Source organism: Lissotriton vulgaris, chromosome 10 (assembly GCF_964263255.1).
Source record: "Lissotriton vulgaris chromosome 10, aLisVul1.2, whole genome shotgun sequence".
Taxonomy (NCBI): Eukaryota; Metazoa; Chordata; class Amphibia; order Caudata; family Salamandridae; genus Lissotriton; species Lissotriton vulgaris.
The window spans coordinates 979,311,371-979,331,938 of NC_141698.1; the positions used below are offsets into that span (position 1 = coordinate 979,311,371).

Sequence of the window (20,568 nt, forward strand, 5' to 3'; positions counted from 1 at the left end):
CACAAGAGGAAATGTACATATGTTGTAAATTATGTATTCCAACTTTTGAAGTTTGGATGTTACATCAGTTTAGGCCATGTGACGTGCGAAATACAGACTGTAACAAATGTTTGACACCACACACTATTTGGCTCCTGAAAATACTTCACCATCTACAAATGCTTTAACACTGCCCGCTAATTATTTAATTGATTCCAGTGGGATCAGTATTGTATTGTAATTGCATGGAATATGAACTCTGCAGCCAATTGTAATTGTCCTTTTGTGGACAGAGTAATGAGTGCTTGCTCATTTGCTAGTCCATTGTAATGCATTTACTTTTCTTCTTTGTGCTCTATTTAAGGGGCTTCTTAAACATGGCCCCGTTCAAAAATGCCCTTCACATTTGCCCTTCACATTGCAGATTCAGTACTTGAAATTAAGGGAGTGCTGTTGGGCGCTTCAAAGGATCCCTTTTATTGTGAAAGGAAATGAGTATAAGTGCTGCTTGGAGAATTGTCTGGCCTTTGTGCATGATTGAAAGGGTTAGCAGTGCATGCACCTGCTATTTTTGTGCCATAAATCACTGGTGCATGTGTCAATGTGTGCATGGTAATATTCCTGTTTCAGGAACAAACCTTACACCCAAAAGTATATTGGTTTCTTTTTGTGTGCCTAGGATGTCAGCAGAACAAGCGATAGACAGTTTTGCCAGTCATTGTCTTTGTTAGAAGAGATTCAAAATTGCGTTATTAACCTTCATGCTTTCTCAAATTTGCTTGAAAATGCACCGTTTGCCCACTCTTTTTTCAAAATGTTCTTGGGGGAGAATCCCCAAATCCCCCATAGGTGGTTCAGGCTCGCTGGCTACGCTCGCTCACTACAGTGTTGTACGTCAATTGGTTTATGCCTCACCACTTTCAAATGTCACCAGCCGCCACTGGGCTTTGATTACTTTAGGGCTACCTTTCAGTGCAAAACAAGCTTTGTGCTCGACATAAGCCCAATTTCATCACTCTATGAAGGCTTGTGATGCAAACGTTGAGCAAAGTGTTAGTAAATCTAGGCCTAAACTCTAGTGTTCCAAGGCAAGCTACACACACAACCAGAGCACATCTCCTCCCAGATTGTTTGCACAGGTTTGAAAGTTGTACTTTAGGTAAACAACACACTCTATTTTTTTCTCCCTTCAATTATTCTCTGTTTTCAGGCAGATGTGGATAGACTGAAAATGTAGATAAGCAATGCTTTATGAGTTAACTTGACTCTTAAAATGAATCTAATTATTTATTTAACAAAGATATTTGTGTCGAGCAGATAAAACACATGGCCAATGAAGCTCCTCACAAGTACAGGGAACAGTGAGGCATATTTACAAGGAAATGGCAGAGCGCGGAGCTACAGCAAAATTTGCAGCGCCACCCTATGCCATTTCCAAAACGCATGTATACTCTATGTGCAATAATATGGCGCACCCCTGTGTTTTCACTAGTGCTGCCGCTAAAGATAGCTGGCTCGAACCAACACAGACACCCTTGCACCATAGTGCAAGGGTGCCCGCGTTGCAGGGAATGATTTTTTATGTGCAGGCATTCGTTTTTGGCGTTGTCTCAGATTTACACATCCATGTATATCTGGGGCAGTGTCAAAAAGCAATGCATGTTACGGTGGAACGCCCACTGCAACACCCCTTGCATGCCCCCTTCATGCAGAAGACTGGGTGAAAGTGAACCATATTTACAAAGCGGCGTTAAACCACAAAAAGTCGCTTAATGCCACTTTGTAAATATGGAGCAGGGCATTGCGCCACAGAAACATCGGTAAAAGTGATGTTCCTGTGGCACAATCCCCTTGTAAATATGCCTCAGTGCGTGGTAATAGTATATCCTAAAAGTCTGCAAACAGTAAAAGTGTCATAAACTGCTAAATCCATTCCAAAGAAGTGCGTTTTTAGGTCCTTTCAACGTTTCGACAGATTAAGGTTGAGTCTCCCGTGTTCTGGTGCTTGATTTCATATTCTTGGTGCTTGACAGGAAAATATCAGGATTAGCGACTTATATTTTTGTTATTGTGACCTTAAGTAGGAGGTTGGATTTGCCTCTGTTTCTTTCACATAATAAGAGGAAAAATTGTTTTTCAGGTAGATGCGAGGGCTGAGGTGTAGTGCTGAATGGGTGATGCAACAGTATAGCTGTAGTAGCTACAAACACATTCAAATGTGTGCCTTGTTATTATATTTTTGTTATTGTGACCTTAAGTAGGAGGTTGGATTTGCCTCTGTTTCTCTCACCTCGTAAGATGAAAAACTGCTTTTCAGGTAGATGCGAGGGCTGAGGTGTAGTGCTGAATGGGTGATGCAACAGTATAGCTGTAGTAGCTACAAACACATTCAAATTAGTGCCTTGTTATAATTTATAGAAAGATGTGGCACTAAACTCAGCTGAAAAGGGGGATCCAAAAGGAGTGAGGCTCCTGTTACCCTTAACAAAGAACTGACTTTTTTGTTCAGTGGGGTTGAGTTAGGTCGTTCCTCAGTCTCATGAACCATGCTGTAATATTGGGCCACTTGTCTTTTGTTCAAGTGTTCCAAAACAATTGAATTCTTAGAAGCAGCCCTGCTATTGTATCATGAAAAATGCACATTTATGGTGAGGATACTATCAATTAAAAACTAAGCACTTCATTTATTGCAGGTGGGGGGTCACAGAAGAAGTTTTTCTATGGCTGAATTTCATGTCAGCCCCAATAGGGTGCAACACCTGTTCTTAACAACCAACATTCATTGGCAAAGCCAATGAATATCAAAGCCTCATCCGTTTAGGCAGGGCATCCTCATTACATGTACACTGTCACTCATCTTTGCACTCATACATCCAATTATCTATCCCCTGGCACATTTTTGCATTCACCCTGACACAATTGCAATAAAACACACACAAACTCAATAACCTATGAATTCATGTACATTCCGCATGTCTGCCCTCCTCCCATCAGTGCTGCTTCTAGAGAAAGGCAAACACCGTAAATGATTTAGTCAACTAAGAAACTTTAACAACATTACAATGCCATCTGTTTGCCCCTGAAAGTTCAAACTTGGGCAGCTAGATAAATAAACAAAATCATTGCACAGCTGTGTGGAGGACAAGCACTTTTTTTGTGGAAGCACACAACGTCTGCCCAATCAAAACATGTACTGCTTCCAACATGTGTGCTGAGTCAAAGCCCCTCTCTACTTATGCTTACAGAATTCTCTGGCTATCGCTGCACTGTCAAGCCAAACAATAAAAAGAATTGCTGAAGTGAATAGGTCTGGTATTAATGTCCAAATACATACACAATTAGCACATTAGGGCGAGGCAAATAGGATGGAGCCATCGGGGACAGACATAGAGAGCTATAGTGATGGGTGATGGGTGATTTGTTTTCTTCTATTGACTATGAGTATCCTATTCCACAGACCTGGTCCATGTATTTGAAGGAAGTTTCATCAGAAACACTAATGGCCCTATATTGTTGCCCATCCATTTTAGACCATGGACATTTATAGTCTATACAATAAGAAATGGATGAGTAGATGGCAAAGAAGGCACACTGTAGTTGTAACAATCCTATTATAATGTTTAGTTAAGTGCAGTATGGAAAATCTTGTCCATTTGGTACAGCATCATCCCACCACCTGGCATTACAATCATGGATTAGTATTATGATAACCTGCACATCCAGATGTTAGCAACCTGCCCTACAGGAGGTAACCCATTAAGAGGAAGAGCATTTTTTTACTGTATCATCCACTGTTAATTTTGAAAAGAACTTTAATGAACAATCTCTGTTACGGCAGTTCCTGGTCGCCAACTTAACTGCATAATTCTTCATGTAGCAGAGTAATATATATGGATTACAAGCATCTGTCTTTGATTATGCCTCCTATTCCACTGTCAAAGAACGCTCAATCTATTGATGTGAAACATGCGGGTGTTGTCTAAATTTCTCTTTGCTGAATAAGCCAAAAGTGGCAGACAGAAAAATAGAACTTGGTCAAGTAAGTCTCCTGAGGAGCAAAATAATTATGGCACATTTGTTGTTCCATAAAAGGGCTACAACAAGCACTGTTGCTCTACTATAAATTGTATTTGCCTAAAAGAATAAGGCTTGGAAACTTGTTACACTGTTGAGGAAGATAGATACCGTTATAAATGTCACATTTTCCAGATGGTAACTCTTGTGTTAAAGCTCCTTACACCTTATGCTGTACAAATAATGCACACATATCTAAACGTAAATAAATGGACATTGAAGTGGCTTGGCATACAGAGGGTTAACTAAAAAGTATATCTACCTTTCTTTTTGAAGTTTTGCAGTCTGTCCTTCACATGCTCTAATGGGCTTCAAAAAGGGCACTGATGCTCTATCAGTCAGTGACATTGTTGTATAATTATCCTTCCATATTTAACATGCATTTGGTATGGCCAAGAAGAACCATGACTGTTAACCCATGCATTGGGTTTAAGTGTTACCCTCATTTCACAAAGCGTTTTCTGCGCTGCAAGGATTCCTTATAAATTAACTATCTACTAAGAGCGAGGGTTCACTTTGTCCATTGGCAATGTCTTTTTTGGATGCAGTGTCATCTGGAAAAATATGTTAGTGATTTTGCATTGTTTGCAATGTTTTCTTCTATTTGATTGAATTGGTATTATTACAACAAATGGGAGTAAGCTCAGAAGCATGGTCAGATGCATCATGGCCCTACTCTCTTCCTTGGAAGAATAACCTCCACTATAACTATAATTTCCCTCACACACTTGTTGTGCACTTCATTAAACTATTTTTCCTCTCATTTCTATTCAAACCACCTGAACTAACCTATGCTAATATCAGATGTGCTGACGTTTGATGACCGCAGACCACATAAGTCAAAGGCAGGAACATGAAGGAGAAAAATGTGGACCTCGCCGTTTGTGGTCCTGGTGCATCTCATCTCTCAGTGATTATAAATCTTAATTTTGAAAGCATTCTCTCCCACCTCATCCATAAAATTTGTCTGGAAAAATATATTTTTAACTTGTGACTAGAGTGGAATTAGTGATGCATTTTATCCAAAGCCTGGTGGTGCTGCACTGTGATCTTTCTTGGTTATACATATTTTCATCCCCCAATGCCACATGGAGAAGAGATGTGGTATTCTGGGGAAATGGCTTACTTTAGAAGTTGGACATTTGCATTCTAATCCTAGGCTTGGCACTTGTAATCACTTTGGACTGATCCGGAGAAGCTTATAAAATTATACTGTGAAAGACAATTGTAACTGATGAACATCATAGGAGTAGTTAATATGCATGTGTCGGAAAAGTACCTTACCATAGTTTTACAAAAGGTTAGATGCAGGGTCATTGATATTACTTGATTCTGTAGTTTTGCCTTTATCAACGTCAGTATGTATGTGCTACATTTGCCATTTAGTACAGCATCAGCTGCACCATTTGAACATTTGAAATATGCTGTAGATGGAGTGCAGACATCATGTATCACAGCTTGTGTTGACTACTGTATTTAGACTTATTTTGTCACGGATGTAAGGAACTTTAAAATATGATTTCTCACCATTGTTTCCATAGTTTACCTATTTCTTGCAGACATGTTTAGATACGTTCACATATTTGGAGTGTTTCTGGCTGTGCCCTAAAATCTCAGAAGTAATAAAATAGTGACATTCAAAGGGTCAACTCCTGCTGGCCCACAGTGATTGGAACACCCACCCACACCCACGGACCACGCGCAAAACTTCAGCATCATCCTGAATTCCTCGCTCACCATGAGCCACCAAATCAATGACGGATCCTCCTGCTATGGATGAGTGATTGGTTTTATGATTAAGCTCTATAAGTGTGTTAGTGATTGGGTGTGTGAGTCTCTCTATGGATAAGTGAGTGTTTGTTTAAGTATTTGTATGGGTCTGTGAATGGGTATGTGAGTGGTTGTGTGGGTGTGTGAGTGGGTATATGAGAGGCTGTATGGTGGTGTGAATAGATATGTGAGTTGGTCTGTGGATGATGTAATCAGTGATGTCATTTGAGATGTCATCAATGATGTCACTGCCCATGTCATGAGTGATGTAATACGTGAGCCCATAAGCATTGCATTGTGGGTGAATAAGTTATAGTTAGCTCAGATAACTATAATTGCTGAAGTTCACTGGTTTTGCATGAGTGAAATCTGAGACTAATTATAAAGTCCCAGCAACATTTGTATTTTTCAATGAATATCTCAGTTTTTATGAATTCTATTTTGTAACTATAATGTCCTTGTAACCTTTGTATTTTTCTATAAATCTCTACATTTTACTAAATTCCGTTTCCTAACTATGATGTCCTGTAACCTATGTTTTTTTAGTACATTTGTGAGGTTGTTTAGATGTATTTCCTACCTTTACCCACTAACCTTTCCTTTGACATTGAGTGTGTGAGTGAGTGCATGAGTGTCTCAGTGGGTGTATGAGTATCTGGGTAGGTTTGTAAGTCAGTGTGAGTGAGTATGAGTGAGCCTGTAAGGGGGTAAGTGGGTGTCTCAGTGGGTCTCTGAGAGGGTCTGTGAGTTGATGCATGAGTCTCTGAGTAGATCTATGAGTAGATGAGAGAGTATGAGGTATTTTGTAAGTGGGTACAGGAATGTCTGACTGTCTGTAAGTGTAAATGTCTTAGTTCATCAGTGAGTGGGTGCATGAGTGAATGGGTCTTTGAGTGGCTGTTAGAATATCTAATGTAAATCCGTATTTGTAAAGCGCAAACTACTCACCCTTTCGGGTCTCAAGGCGCTGGGGGCCATTGTGGAAATTAAGTGAGCTATTGCCCAGAGCCACATGGTGCTGAGCTGAGCTGCCGCCGGGATCGAACGGTGAACCCTGTGCTCCGAAGTCAGCTGCCCTGGCCGCTGCACCACACCTCTCCACTGCAATGTCTGAGTTGTTCTGTGAGTGGGTGCATGAGTGCCTGAGTGGGTTCTGCTAGTTTTCTGCCTATTTTATGCTCACTTCTGACCTTTTTGGTCTATTTCTGCTCAATGCTGACCTTTATTTTTCCTCTTTCTGCGTGTTTCTGCCCTGTATTTTGCCTCTTTCTGTTCTCTATTTTGCCTCTTTATGTTCGTTTCTAATCTATATTTTGACTTTTTCAGCTTATTTCTGACCTTAACTTTCCTTCTTTCTTTTAGTTTCTGACTTTTATGTTGCTCTTTCTGCTTGTTTCTGATCTTTATTTTGCCTCTTTCTACTCATTTCTGATCTTTATTTTTCCTATTTCTGCTTGTTTCTGACCTCTATTCTGCCTGGTTCTGTTCGTTTCTCGCCTTTATCATGGCTCATTCTGCTCATTGCTGATCTTTATTCTGCCTCTTTCTGCTCATTTCTCACCTTTATCGTGCCTCTTTCTGCTCATTGCTGACCTTAATGCGGACTCTTTCGGGTCGTTTCTCACCTTTATCTTGTCTCTTTCTACTCATTTCCCACCTCTATTTCGCCTCCTTATGCTCACTTCTCTCCCTAATGGTGCCTTTTCTGCTTATTTCTGACCTTTATTCTGCATCTTGGTGCTCTTTTCTCACCTTTACTTTGCCTCTATCTGCTCGCTGATCACCTTAATTTTGCCTTTCTGCTCATTTCTGACCCTTATTCTGCTTCTTTCTGCTAATTTCTCACCTTTATTTTGACCCTGCTCACAGGCAGGTGCTCCCCTTGCCACCACACAGCCGCCAGCTGCCTCGTACCTGCTCCCTGCTGCCCGCCTGTTTTCTCGCCGTTTCCTGCTCCTACCCGCTGCTGTGTCCCGGCAGCCCTGCCCCCCTGCTCCCCATTGGCCACCCCGCTCCCGCCTCCCAGCTGCTCCTCCCTTCCTATCCCCCTCTTATGGAGGTCGCCCAGTGGCCACGCTGCTGGCATGCCAAAGGCATGCCTAAGGCAAGCCCGTCTGCGCCAGTCTGCGCCCGTCCGTGCCTCGACCGTGCCCAGCACCAGAACCCCTGGATCCCGCCAACGCCACAACACCAGACTCCGCTACGACACCAGCACCCTCTACACACTCAACGCCGGCCGGAACCACATCTGCTTCCAAGGCGCCCTGAAACGGACTCACGGATCTTTCTCCTGCCACACCTGAGACAGAGCCACCAAACCCCCACGGACTGGACCCAACCACCTCCACTGCATAATCCTCAACACCCGCTCCGCACGCAAACACGCCGCCGAGCACTGGGATCTGCTCGACACCTCCGCCCCAGACGTGGCCTTCCTGACCGAGACCTGGTGGAACGACTCCTCGGCGCCCGACATCGCCATAGCCATCCCGGACGGCTACAAGATCACCCGCAGGGATCGCGCCAACAGAATCAGAGGAGGAGTAGCCATCGTCCACAAGTCCACCCTCAAGGTCGACACTCATGCAGATGACACCCTCAACACCGCCGAACACCTGCACTTCCGGATCCACACCGACCCCAACACCACCCTCAGAGGAACACTCATCTACAGACCCCCGGACCCCAAGCTCAATTCGGCGACTCCATCGCCGACCTCGCCAGCACCCACGCACTCGCCTCCACGGACTACATCCTCCTCGGGGACCTTAATTTCCACCTCGAGAACAACAACGACGCCAACTCTGCCACCCTGATCGACAACCTCGTCAACCTCAGCCTCAGACAACTTGTCACCCCACCCACCCACGCCACTGGCCACAAGCTGGACCCGTCTCCTCTACAGGTACCCACGTCACCTTCGACCACACCACCGAACTCCACTGGACAGGCCGCCGCTGCATCCATTTCACCTTCAATAAACCAACCATGCACCACCACACCCAACTGCTACCTCGCCGCTGCTGGAGCAAAGTCACCGAAGACCAGCTGATCACCACCCTCGCCCTAAACCCATCCACTGACCCCACCAACCCAGACACTGCAGCCCGCAACCTCAGATAGTGGATCGACGACTGTGCCAACACCCTCACCTCACTCAAGAAACCATCCAACAACCACACCAACAAAAGAGCCACCTGGTTCACCGATGAGCTGCAGACCTCCAAGCGTGCATGCCGGAAACTGGAAAAAATATGGCTCCACAAACGCACTCTGGACAACCACGCAGCCCACAAGGACACCACCCGCAGACATCACCACCTCATCAGATTAGCCAAGATATCCTCCTTCAAAGACTGCCTGGATAACAACGCACACAACATCAAAGAGCTTTTCAGCATCGTACAGGAACTCTCCAACGCAGCGCCAACGCCAACGACAAACGAACTGTGCATCTCACTGGCCATCTTCTTCCACTGCAAGATCGCTGACATCCATGACAGCTTCAACACCATGACCGCCCGATTACGCCAGACCCCACCTCTCCTGTTAACACCACCAGTGCCAATCACCTGACCTCCTGGTCCAACGTAAACGATGACGAGACACGCAAGGTCATGAACTCCATCCTCTCAGGTTCTCCGTCAGACCCGTGCCCGCACCACGTATTCAACAAAGCAACTACGGAAGGTCATCAACATCTCCTTCGAAACAGTGACATTCCCGGAAAGCTGGAAACATGCCGAAATCAACGCACTCTTCAAGAAGCCCAAGGCGGACCCTAAGGACCTCAAGAACTTCCGGCCCATCTCCCTGCTCCCGTTCCCCGCGAAGGTCATTGAGAAAATCGTAAACATGCAACTGGCCCAACATCTGGAAGACAACAACATTTTGGACCCGTCCCAGTCCGGGTTCAGACGAAATCACAGCACCGAGACAGCCCTCATTGCCGCCACAGATGACATCAGGCGCCAACTAGACAACGGCGAAACATCAGCCCTCATCCTCCTGGACCTGTCAGCCGCCTTCGACATGGTCTGCCATTGCACTCTAAAGACACGCCTCCCAGAAGCCGGAATCCAAGAGAAGGCCCTTGATTGGACCACGTCCTTCCTCTCCAGCAGAACCCAGAGCATCTGCCTCCTGCCCTTCCGATCCGAGGCCACCAACATCATCTGCGGCGTCCCCCAGGGCTCATTGCTCAGCCTGACACTGTTCAACATCTACATGGCCCTCCTCGCACAAGTGGCCCGCCAACACGACCTCAATATCATCTCCTATGCTGACGACACCCAGCTCATCCTCTCCCTCACCAAGGACGCGCACACCACCAAAACCATCCAGGGAATGAAGGCCGTTGCCGACTGGATGAGGAACAGCCTTCTGAAGCTGAACTCGGACAAGATGGAGGTACTCATCCTCGGACCCACCCCCTCAGCCTGGGATGACTCCTGGTGGCCGACCATACTGGGAACAGCACCGACACCCACTGACCATGCACGCAACCTAGGATTCATCCTCGACTCCTCCCTCTCCATGTATTTACAGGTCAACGCCGTCTCCTCCTCCTGCTACAACACCCTCTGCATGCTCCGCAGGATCTACCAGTGGATCCCGACTGAAACAAGAAGAACGGTGGCACTGGCCCTCGTCAGCAGCAGACTGGACTACGGCAACGCACTCTACGCAGGAATCCCAGCCAAACACCTACGACGACTACAATGCATCCAAAACGCCTCCGCCCGACTAATCATCAATGTCCCCTGCCGCAGCCACATCACCCCCCACCTGAGAGACCCACACTGGCTCCCCGTCGACAAAAGGATCACCTTCAAGCTCCACACTTACGACACAAAGCACTCCACAATGCCGGACCAGCCTACCTGAATAGCAGACTCTGCTTCTACACCCCCACCTGCCAGCTCCGCTCCGCCAGACCAGCCCTCGCCGCTGTTCCCTGCACCCAACGAACAACCTCCGGTGGCAGATCCTTCTCCTACCTCGCCGCCAAGACCTGGAACACCCTCCGTACCCACCTTTGGCAGACCCAAGACCTACTTGCCTTCAGAAGACTTCTCAAGACCCGGCTCTTCGAGCAGTAGCGCCACCCCCTCCCCTCAGTGCCTTGAGACCCTCACGGGTAAGTAGCGCGCTTTACAAGTACTCTGATTGATTGATTATTTTGCCTCTTTATGCTTATTTCTGACCTTTATTCTGCCTCTTTCTGCTCATTTCTCACCTTTGTTTTGCCTCTATCTGCTCGCTGATAACCTTCATTTTGCCTTTCTGCTAATTCCTGACCTTTATTCTGCCTCTTTCTGCTCATTGCTCACCTTTATTTTGCCTCTTTCTATCCTTTTCTCACCTTTATTTTGCCTCCTTCTGCTCGTTGCTGACCTTAATTGTGCGTCTTTCTGCCCATTTCAGACCATTATTCTGCCTCTTTATGCTTGTTTCAGACCTTTATCTTGACTCATTGTGCTCATTGCTGACCTTAAACCTGCCTCTTTCTACTCCTTACTGACCTTAATTCTGCCTCTTTCTGCTCATTTCTTACCTTTATATTGCCTCTTTCTTTTTTCTCCGAAGACCGTGGGGGGAGCCTTAAGGCCCCAATGGTCCCAGCAGGCTCCCCGCCTTCTGCGGGAGCCGGCATTACTCTCGTAGACAGGAAGCTGCTAAGCATGCAGCTCCCTGTCTGTGAGAGCACTCCTTTCATCTGTTTCCCTGCCTGACAGATTAAAACTTCGCTCTCAGCAAGCGAGAGTCGTTTCACAGCTCTCGCTTGCTGAGAGCGGATTTTGTGTTTGTTCTACTAGGCAAGAGCTGTTACAGCTCCCACAAAGTCAAAGCAAACAGCTATGTCCTGGGCACCCCAGGACATACCAGGAGCAGGCCCTGGGGCAGTGGTGGTACCCTGGGCCATATATGGCTCCAAGAGGTTGGCTGTGAGGCCCCCCTCCTTTGATGTGCATGGCCTGGCCCAGGGCGGTAGTGGTCCCCTGGGTCGAATATGACCCAGGACAGGGGCCGAGTGGCCCCACTCCCAGTTTTAATTATGTCATAGGCCTTGGAGAGGTAGTTGTGCTCCGGGGGTTTGCGTGTCCCCCATTACTTTTAATTTAGCCCCGGTGGTGGTGGTCCCGTGGGCCTGAACCTGCTCCAGGAGGAGGGTCTGTATTGTCCCCCTCCAAATTAAAAATAAAGCCCTGGGGAGGTGGTGGTCCCAAAGAGCCCATGGAGGGGGTTTTGGTGTCCCCCTTCATTATACTACAAGGGCCCGGGGAGGTGGTGCTCCCAGGACTTAAAAGAGCCTCAGGAGGGGGGCCCCATGCCGCCTCCTTTTTTAACCCTGCATGCCCCCTGGACGTGTCCCACCTGGAGGCTAAACAGTAGAACATCGCAGGAGCCTGTGCTTCTTTTATTTTTTAAGTTTTCAGTGGGAGCCGTGGATCCAGCGTGCTTCCTGCCACAAAATACAAATAAAATGCTTATTTGCCATGCAGGGACCGCAGTACCAGACCTTAGAGTTATTCCTACCCTACCCCCTTTTCATTTTTTGAACTTTTTTTCAGGGACTTTTCTGAAGCCGAGTCCCAAGATGGTTGCTAACACTTCCTGGTTGAAGTGTTGGCAGCCAATCAGATCTCAGCACGAGTTTGGAAGGGTTTGTGGAGCCATCGGGTCCCTATAGATCTAAATTTGAATTTCTTTTCATATCTCAAAAACTACTGAACAGATTCAAAAAAAGGTCACTTTCTGAACCAACAGCGATCGTTAAATTTGGTATAATTTTATTTAGCAGCTCGGGCTGTAGTCATGTCTAAAATCCCTATTGGAATTTGTAAGGGCAATATGTGTTTTGGGACGTCCCCCCTTTTTCTCAGCCCCACTTGACGAATCATCCCAAACTTTCAGAACAGCAGCTGAAGTGATGGTTGTACTACCTTTGAAAATTTCACGAGGATTTGCTAAACTGAGCCAATGTAACTATAACTCGTGCCCTAAGATAACTATAACTCGCAACCCCTCCATGCACAGTTTTCTCATAAATAATTTCACTGCAGAGGTTGACATAAGTGATATAATATGGGGGTAATTACAGGTGCATGGTAAGGGTGTGAGTTATAGTTACCTTAGTGTATGAATTATAGCTATAATTATAACTGCTAACTTTCTATGGTTTTGTGTTTGTAAAATCTGAACCTAACTATAACGTCCCTTTAACCTTTGTTTTTTTCATTGAATTTTTAAGTAAATTTTACATTTTATTTCCTAACCATAATATTCCTGTAACCTTTGTTTTTTTAGTGAATTTCTATGTTTTTAATACTATTTCCTAGCCATAATGTCCCTGCATCCTGGTTGGTTTTTGAGTGGGTATGTAAGTGGGTATGTGAGTTTGTGGTGGGTGTGTGAGTCCATGTGTGACTGACTGTGTGGGTCTGGGAGTGGATGTGGCTGTGGCTGTGTGTGACTATGTGTGTAAGCGGTTTTGAGGGTCTGTGAGTGGGTGAGTGGCTGTATGGGTGTGTGAGTGTGTGTGTGTGTGAGTGGTTATGTGGGTGTGTGAATGGATGTGTGAGTAGGTGTGGGAATTATGTGAGGGTCTGTGAGTGAGTGTATGAATGGTACTGAGGGTCTGTAAGTGGGAGTGGCTGCATAATTGTAAGTGAATGTGTGAGTGCTTGTGTGGGTATGTAAGTGAGTGTGTGAGTAATTGTGTGAGTAGGTGTGTGGATCTGTGAGTGAGAGTATGTTTTTTTATTGGGGGTCTGGATCTGTGGATCCACCTAAATCAAGGAGATTCCGGGGAGGTTCCGCAGATCCTTGCATGGCTAAAAAAAAGTTTTTGGACAATTTCTTGCCCATGAGAGGTCCCTCACAGAACCCTCCATCAGTCCTCCATTAGTCCCATAGGGGCAAGGAACCTCTACCTTGACCCCTTCTTTCACTTTTTAACGTTATTTTCCCCAGTGGGAACAGTGTCCCGATGAACAAAATGACGGTTGCAACTTTCCTCTCAAGTTGCGGCCAGCCAATCCCGGCATTGCTGTTGGCACATGGATTTGCAAATACATGGAGGATCAGAGTAGGATCCACGGAGGAGTCATGTCCCTAGATATACAAATTTGGATTTAGTTAATATCTCAAAAACTACTGAATGGATTTACAACAAATCACAAAAATGTCACTTTCTGGACCAAGATATACCGTTCCAATAAATTTAGTGTAATTCCATTCAGCAGTTTGGGCTGTAGTCAGGTCTTAAATCCCTATGGAAATTGCATGGGGAAACACATTTTGGGACCCCCCTTTTTCTCGGTCCCCGCTTGACAAATCACACTGAAACTATCAAGACAGCAGCATCAAACAATGCAAAAGGTATTAGCAAAACAAAAACTGTTTTCCTATGGAAACTAGGTCCTAATTATATCTATCTACTGGTGACCGCCAGTAGGTAATATAAACATTTCTTTTGATCGTTTGTATCTGTATTTAAATGTATTTATGTCCTGTGTGAGAGTTTGGTGTGAGTGTAATGTTATTGGTTGCTGCAATAATTACCATTTCTGCTACACACAATAGGATAATAATGAAAGTTTTACTGAAGATTTTCGGTTACTTATTGTAAGGTAGTGTAATTGCAATTATATCGCGTTTTTACACTGCCCTGCTGACCCCGCCCACTTGCTGCCCTGCTCCCTGGCCACCCCTTTAACCGTATCTCCCAGTTTCCCTACATAAGGGTTTTCAGAGTTGTTTTCCAATTCCAGCACTGATCTAGGCAAAGTAGTTTATTAAGAAAGAGAAAGTGACTATACAATAGGTACAAATAGTGTTGATGATGTTTGAATTAGTTTCAACCGCTACTAATTTTATATACAATATAAAATAAACTGTACTACTTGTTTGCACTATGGACATTTTTCTTTGAATTATGAATATATGTGTATGCTGAATAATAAACTCAGCATTATGTACCTACAAAATACTCATTAAAGAAAGAATTTATTGTTGGTGAGACTTCCGCATATGCTCCATTGCCAAACTAACACACCTTAAATCTTATCTGTTGAAATAAAAACTTAAGATAAACACAAGAAAACTTTATTTTCCAATCCTTGTCTCTTGCTATTCTGTACTGTCTTCCGAAATCTCTGGCTGCTACCCATGTGAGCGCAACACTCAAGGGGGCACAGCACCACTATCTCTTGTACACGCCAACCCTGATTTACATTAATTTACCTTTGTGGCAGTACCTTCCTCCATAGCCAGGGGGGCATCTGCATTTGCCTGGTCGTAGGCACTCCCCGCCATTTTTGCATTTTGGATAACAGGTTGCTGTGAAGCAAATGTGAAAAAAAATATGTTAAAAATATTTATGATCCAGTAAGCACAGATTTTGTCTCAATACCACATCTTTTTAAACTCATGATTGTTTATGTGAAGGAAGGTGTCCTTTCCTGCGCATAAACAAACTGCCCTGTAGTGCAGGCACCCTTGCAACATGGGGGCAGAGTGCCTTCACTGGTGCTAGGCAGCTTCTTTTGCACCAGCGCTAGAGGAAACACAGGAGTGTGCTGTATTCTTATGAGGACAGCACATCCTTGCATTTAAAAAAAATGTCGGAGTGGGGCGTTGCCAAATTTTTATTGTAAATTTGCTCCAGTTGTCCTCTAGCTGCTTGAGTTATCAAGAGACATGAATTTCACACCATTTTGATAAGCAATTCACGATCAAGATCAAAACACGCAAGGTTTCCACAAAGTATCAACACTGGGAAATATCTGCTAAGTCATTATCAGCTGATGCTCTGGGGGAAGTCCTGATTGCTTGGCTTTTTAACATACATTCCTACTTAGGAGCTCAGCCATTAAACCACAGAACCGAGGGCAGTGAGATAGTTGCCCATAAGAGTTTGACCGTTGTGAACAATTAAACCATTACAGGTTTTCCTGGTTTCCAATTATAAATTCTGCGCTCTCCTTCGCATTTCCAGATACTCAATTTATCTCAATGAATCTTTTCAATTTATATTGAAAAGGGGACTTCATCCGGTATTTCACCTGTACTTTGTCTAGTTCTCATGTTATGTGCTGATTGTTCTTCTGTTAAAAAATATCTGCTATGATAAAAATAAACGAGAGAAGGAGAAGCATTTTGGTAACTTAGAACAATTGTATTGCAACCCAACTAAGACAAATCTAAAATGTGACCACCGCAATTGACTACAGACATCTAAATTTACCCAGTACCATACACTTAACTACAGTGTCTCTCAAAGAAGCAGAAAAAGGTGTCTTTACAAAATCAAGAAACCGTGATTTCCATCTTCATTCTCGTAAAGTGGAGATGATTTTTCAGGCCTCATTCACAGCTTGTTTCAAGAACATAGACGCTCCCAGGGTATGAGTAGTACTTGTTCCAATTATTTCCCACAGCTGGCATCTTTAAACACTGTCCTGCATACAACATCTCATCCATGATCCAGATCAGATGATTTTTTCCCTGATGTCTGGATCTGTATGGTTGTGAAATGCTGAATATAACTCTGTCCTAGCAATAATCTACAGCTGCACCCACTTGTCAGACCATGAGAAAGCTATAAGTCTGGTTCATAACCTGCTAGTATTTTGTCTTTTGGTACAACAAACCAATGAAATATGCATGGTCTAAGTGTCTCACAAGCAATGATAGATAAGGCAATGCTGCTGAACATGTATAGTAATGCATGCCCTCTTCAGACTACTTATGCCTTAATTCAGAGTGGCCTGGTAAGTTACAGTCAGGTGTGCAAATAGATGATTGTGTCCAATTTTGAATTACAAGTTGTGAGAATTTGGAAATGCTTTCTGTTCACACTTTTCCAGGAAAATATTTGTGAAATGCACGACTAGATACCTGGTTGGATAGCTAAAATATTTATGTAATCCCATACACAATCGCCAATACCAAATCACATCCCGCATTTCATGCAAAAAAACTTAGAATAGGAAGGAAAACCACAACCAATAAATACTGCACTTGTGGGTATAAGTATTTTCTGGGTGTATCATTACCACACTATGGGGTCCATCAAGTCCGCCCGCCACTGTAATGGTACTCGTGACTGACCGTCAGAGGTGCGGCAGTCCCGCCATTGATTTGATTATCCGATTTATAGAACGCAACGAATGCCCGGAGACGTCTTAGCGCTAAAGACTCAGGGAGCGAGAAGCTGTGATGAACTAGATATCACTTTTGAACAATCAAGTTTTTACTGTTTTCCTAAGAGCTGGAAGATCCAAGCTGTTTTTGATTGTGAGCGGAAGACGATTCCAAAACTTGGCGGCTCCCCACAGGAAGCTCCTTCCTCCCCATTGAACCTGCTTAAACCTGGGCAGTTGCAGCAGTCGATGATGTGCAGATCTGAGATTCCTGGACGGTGCATAGTATTTTATACGTGAGGTTAGGTAGGCAGGACCCCTTCCAAGAAGTGCCTTGAATGTGATACAAAGAGTCTTAAAAACAATCCACTTCTTAACCGGGAGCCAATGCAGTGCTCCCAACTGTTGAGCATCTGATTCGTGCTTGGGGATGTTCAATATTAATCTGGATACTGCATTCTGTAGGCGTTGCATCTTTTTAAAGAATTGGGTTTGAATCCCCACATACAGTGCATTACCGTAATCGAGTCTGGAAAACGCCAGCGCAGTCACCAACGTCTTTACTGCCTCCAAAGGCACAAAGGGGCGCACCGTCCAAATCATTTTAAGGATTGACCAGAAGCTGGAAGTAAGGCCATTAATTGGACTGTCAAAGGTCAACCTATAGTCAAACGTGACCCCAATATTTTTTGCCTGAGAGACCGGTATTGGGCAGTCCCCCAAAACTACAGGCCACCACCTCCGAGACCAAGTCAATGGATTAGCACCCAAGAGTAGAACTTCGGTCTTAGTGCCGTTCAGTTTAAGGCAATTGGATTGCATCCAAGAATTGACATGGGTCATGCAGATGTTAAAGCGATGCGCCACCTCGTCTTCATTGTTGGTTATGGACACGACTATCTGTGTGTCATCTGCATAGGAGATTACCGAAAAGCTAAACTGTCCAATCAGAGCAGCCAATGGGGACACATAAATATTAAACAGTGTGGAGCTCAACGATAAGCCCTGTGGCACTCCACACTGAAGATTAAAGGTTTGGGAGCTGACCCCACCTAATTCAACTCGAAAAGATCTTTCTGCGAGATATGATGTTAGAAGGGTTGTAGCAGAATCTTGGACGCCCAGATCAGACAGTCTATTGATAAGAATTTTGTGATTGATGGTGTCGAAGGCCGCCGACAGATCTAATAATATCAAGGCGGCCTTCCCGCCCTTGTCCAATGACATCCTTAGCTCCTCACTTGCGGCGATGAGCGCCGTTACTGATCCAGGCCCCTCTCTAAACCCGAATTGAGAGTGGTCAAGCAAAGTATTAGAGGAAACAAAGGCAGTAAGCTGAATATTAAGCACTGTCTCCAGAACCTTAGAACAGAAAATAATTCTGGAGATTGGCCGATAGTTATTAGGCTCGGCAGGGTCTAGATGAGGTTTTTTTAGTAGCGGTAACACCAATGCTACCTTCCATACATCAGGGAATTTCCCATGCAGTATTATTCATGAGAAAAGAGAATAGATCACTCAATTTGCAATCAGGATGCCACCGCCACGGCAGTGGTGGCATGCCGCATATATTGCATTGTGGCGGGCGATGCTGGAAGCAGCACCCGCCACAATGCAATATATGAATGTGCATTATTATGCTGTGACTTAAGTTCCATACATCACCCTGGTGGGTCCCGCTAGCTCCGTATTCTTTTCTGCCCCAGTGGGATTGTGCCAAATTGTTACTCCCTTGTGGATAACATAATAAATTTTGGACTATCAAGACCACAATGCCTTGAGTGTTTACGCCCACTGGGGCGGGACTTGAAAAGTTAAATAAAGTTTCCAACGAAAAAACGCTTTCTTTGTGTGTGTTACAGGCCAGTGATCAAGAGCGATTCTACGCTCGAAACGCGTTTGGCTATCAGAGGAAGCGCAAGGGTATGCTGCCGCTGCTGCTGCTGGAGGTTTGAATAACCCTTCCTCGTGTGATCTCTCCATTGGGCAAACCTTCTTTTCTTTATATATATATATATATATATATATATATATATATATATATATATATATATATATATATATATATATATATACATACATACATACATACATACATACATATATATATATATATATATATATATATATATATATATATATATATATATATATATATATATATATATATATATATATATATTTTTTTTATTTTTTTTTTGAATGAAGCTAAAATTAACAATATCACAGCACCAGTCAAACACTAAAAATTAAGATGAACTCAACACTGGTAACAAGAGAAGACAGACAATGGCGGTGACCAAAAGGCAATGCTACATCCCAGAGACATTACAACAATTAAATTAACATTATGACTGTCAACCAAGGAAAACAATGGGTACTACACCCACGAACTATATAAATGCTAATCAAACAAAATTATGCATGTCATAAGAACACAATGCCTGGATTAAACTGTAAATATTTGTTAATATGTCATTGCACTACATATCCCACAATGCCCCATAATGGTAGCTGAGGATATAAAAGTAAAAAGTAATGATTACTCACTTACCGTGAACAAAGCCGAGGTCAGGCTGAAACGCGTTGGTTAGAGTTGTGTTGTGTTGAATAAATCGAGCTGAAAGCACCCAAGCCTGTGTGCCGCATCATTGGAGTAAAATTTGCTGTTTGTGCCATGATCCGGCCCCTATGCTGAGCACCAGTAGTGGAGCGCAACCAGGGTTCGAAGGATCACTTTGTATGCAAATATATATATATATATCTACATTACCTACTGGCGGTCGCCAGTAGGTAGTTATAGTTAGGATTGGCTACCATAGGAAATCTGCAACATTCTATTGGGAATAACTTTGGCGCCGATTGAGGGATCTGCCTGTAATTTTCGTTAAAATGGTCTCACTGCGCTCCGCTCCTTCCCTGAAAGTTTCGGGGGGATTAGTGAAGTGGGGGCTGAGAAAAAAGGGGGGTCCCAAAACGTGTTTTCTCCATGTTAATTTCCATAGGACGGTCTGACAAGTCTACAGCCCGAACCGCTGAACGGAATTACGCCAAATTTGGCAAAATTGTAGGGACTGGTACGCAGATGTGCCTTTGCTATGTTTGGTGAAATTTGCTCCAGTGGATTTTAGGAAAATTAAGTTAAAAAACACATATATATCTATAGGCGCGCTGACGGCGCTCCCCGGTGCGCGTACCGGTGAGCGCACCCGGCGCGCTACGGGAGTGCGCGAGCGAAAGCTGATTGGCTGTCAGGTGTCTGTCAACATTCTAAACAGTCCGGAGAGTCCGCCATCTTGTGTCTCGGTAGAATCGAGACACAAGAGGTGAAAAAAGAAAGGGGGATATAATTAAAAGGGGGCAGAGTAGACACCCCCTGACCCCCTAGGTTTTCTAAGGGGGGCCTAGAAGGACCATGAAGGGCTAAAAAACGTTTTTTTTTTTTTAAATTTCACGGTGTGAGCGCTGGCGGCGCTCACCGGTACGCTCCCCGGTACGCGCACCCTGAGTGCACCACGGGGAAAAAGAGTGTAAAAAACAATAGTGGAAAAATAAAATGTTGAGTGTTGCATTGCTGGAGTGTGTCAAAAAAATG

At 44.3% G+C, this 20,568-nt stretch overlaps 1 protein-coding gene across 1 annotated transcript in view; it reads right to left on the reverse strand.

The window, feature by feature from the left end:
* LOC147689096 (uncharacterized) overlaps positions 1-20,568 on the reverse strand; it is a 96,294-nt gene that overhangs the window by 57,512 nt on the left and 18,214 nt on the right. The window contains exon 2 of the mRNA XM_086940008.1: positions 15,073-15,168. Coding sequence (XP_086796134.1) covers positions 15,073-15,168 — 96 coding nt within the window. The remainder of the gene's footprint in view (positions 1-15,072; positions 15,169-20,568) is intronic.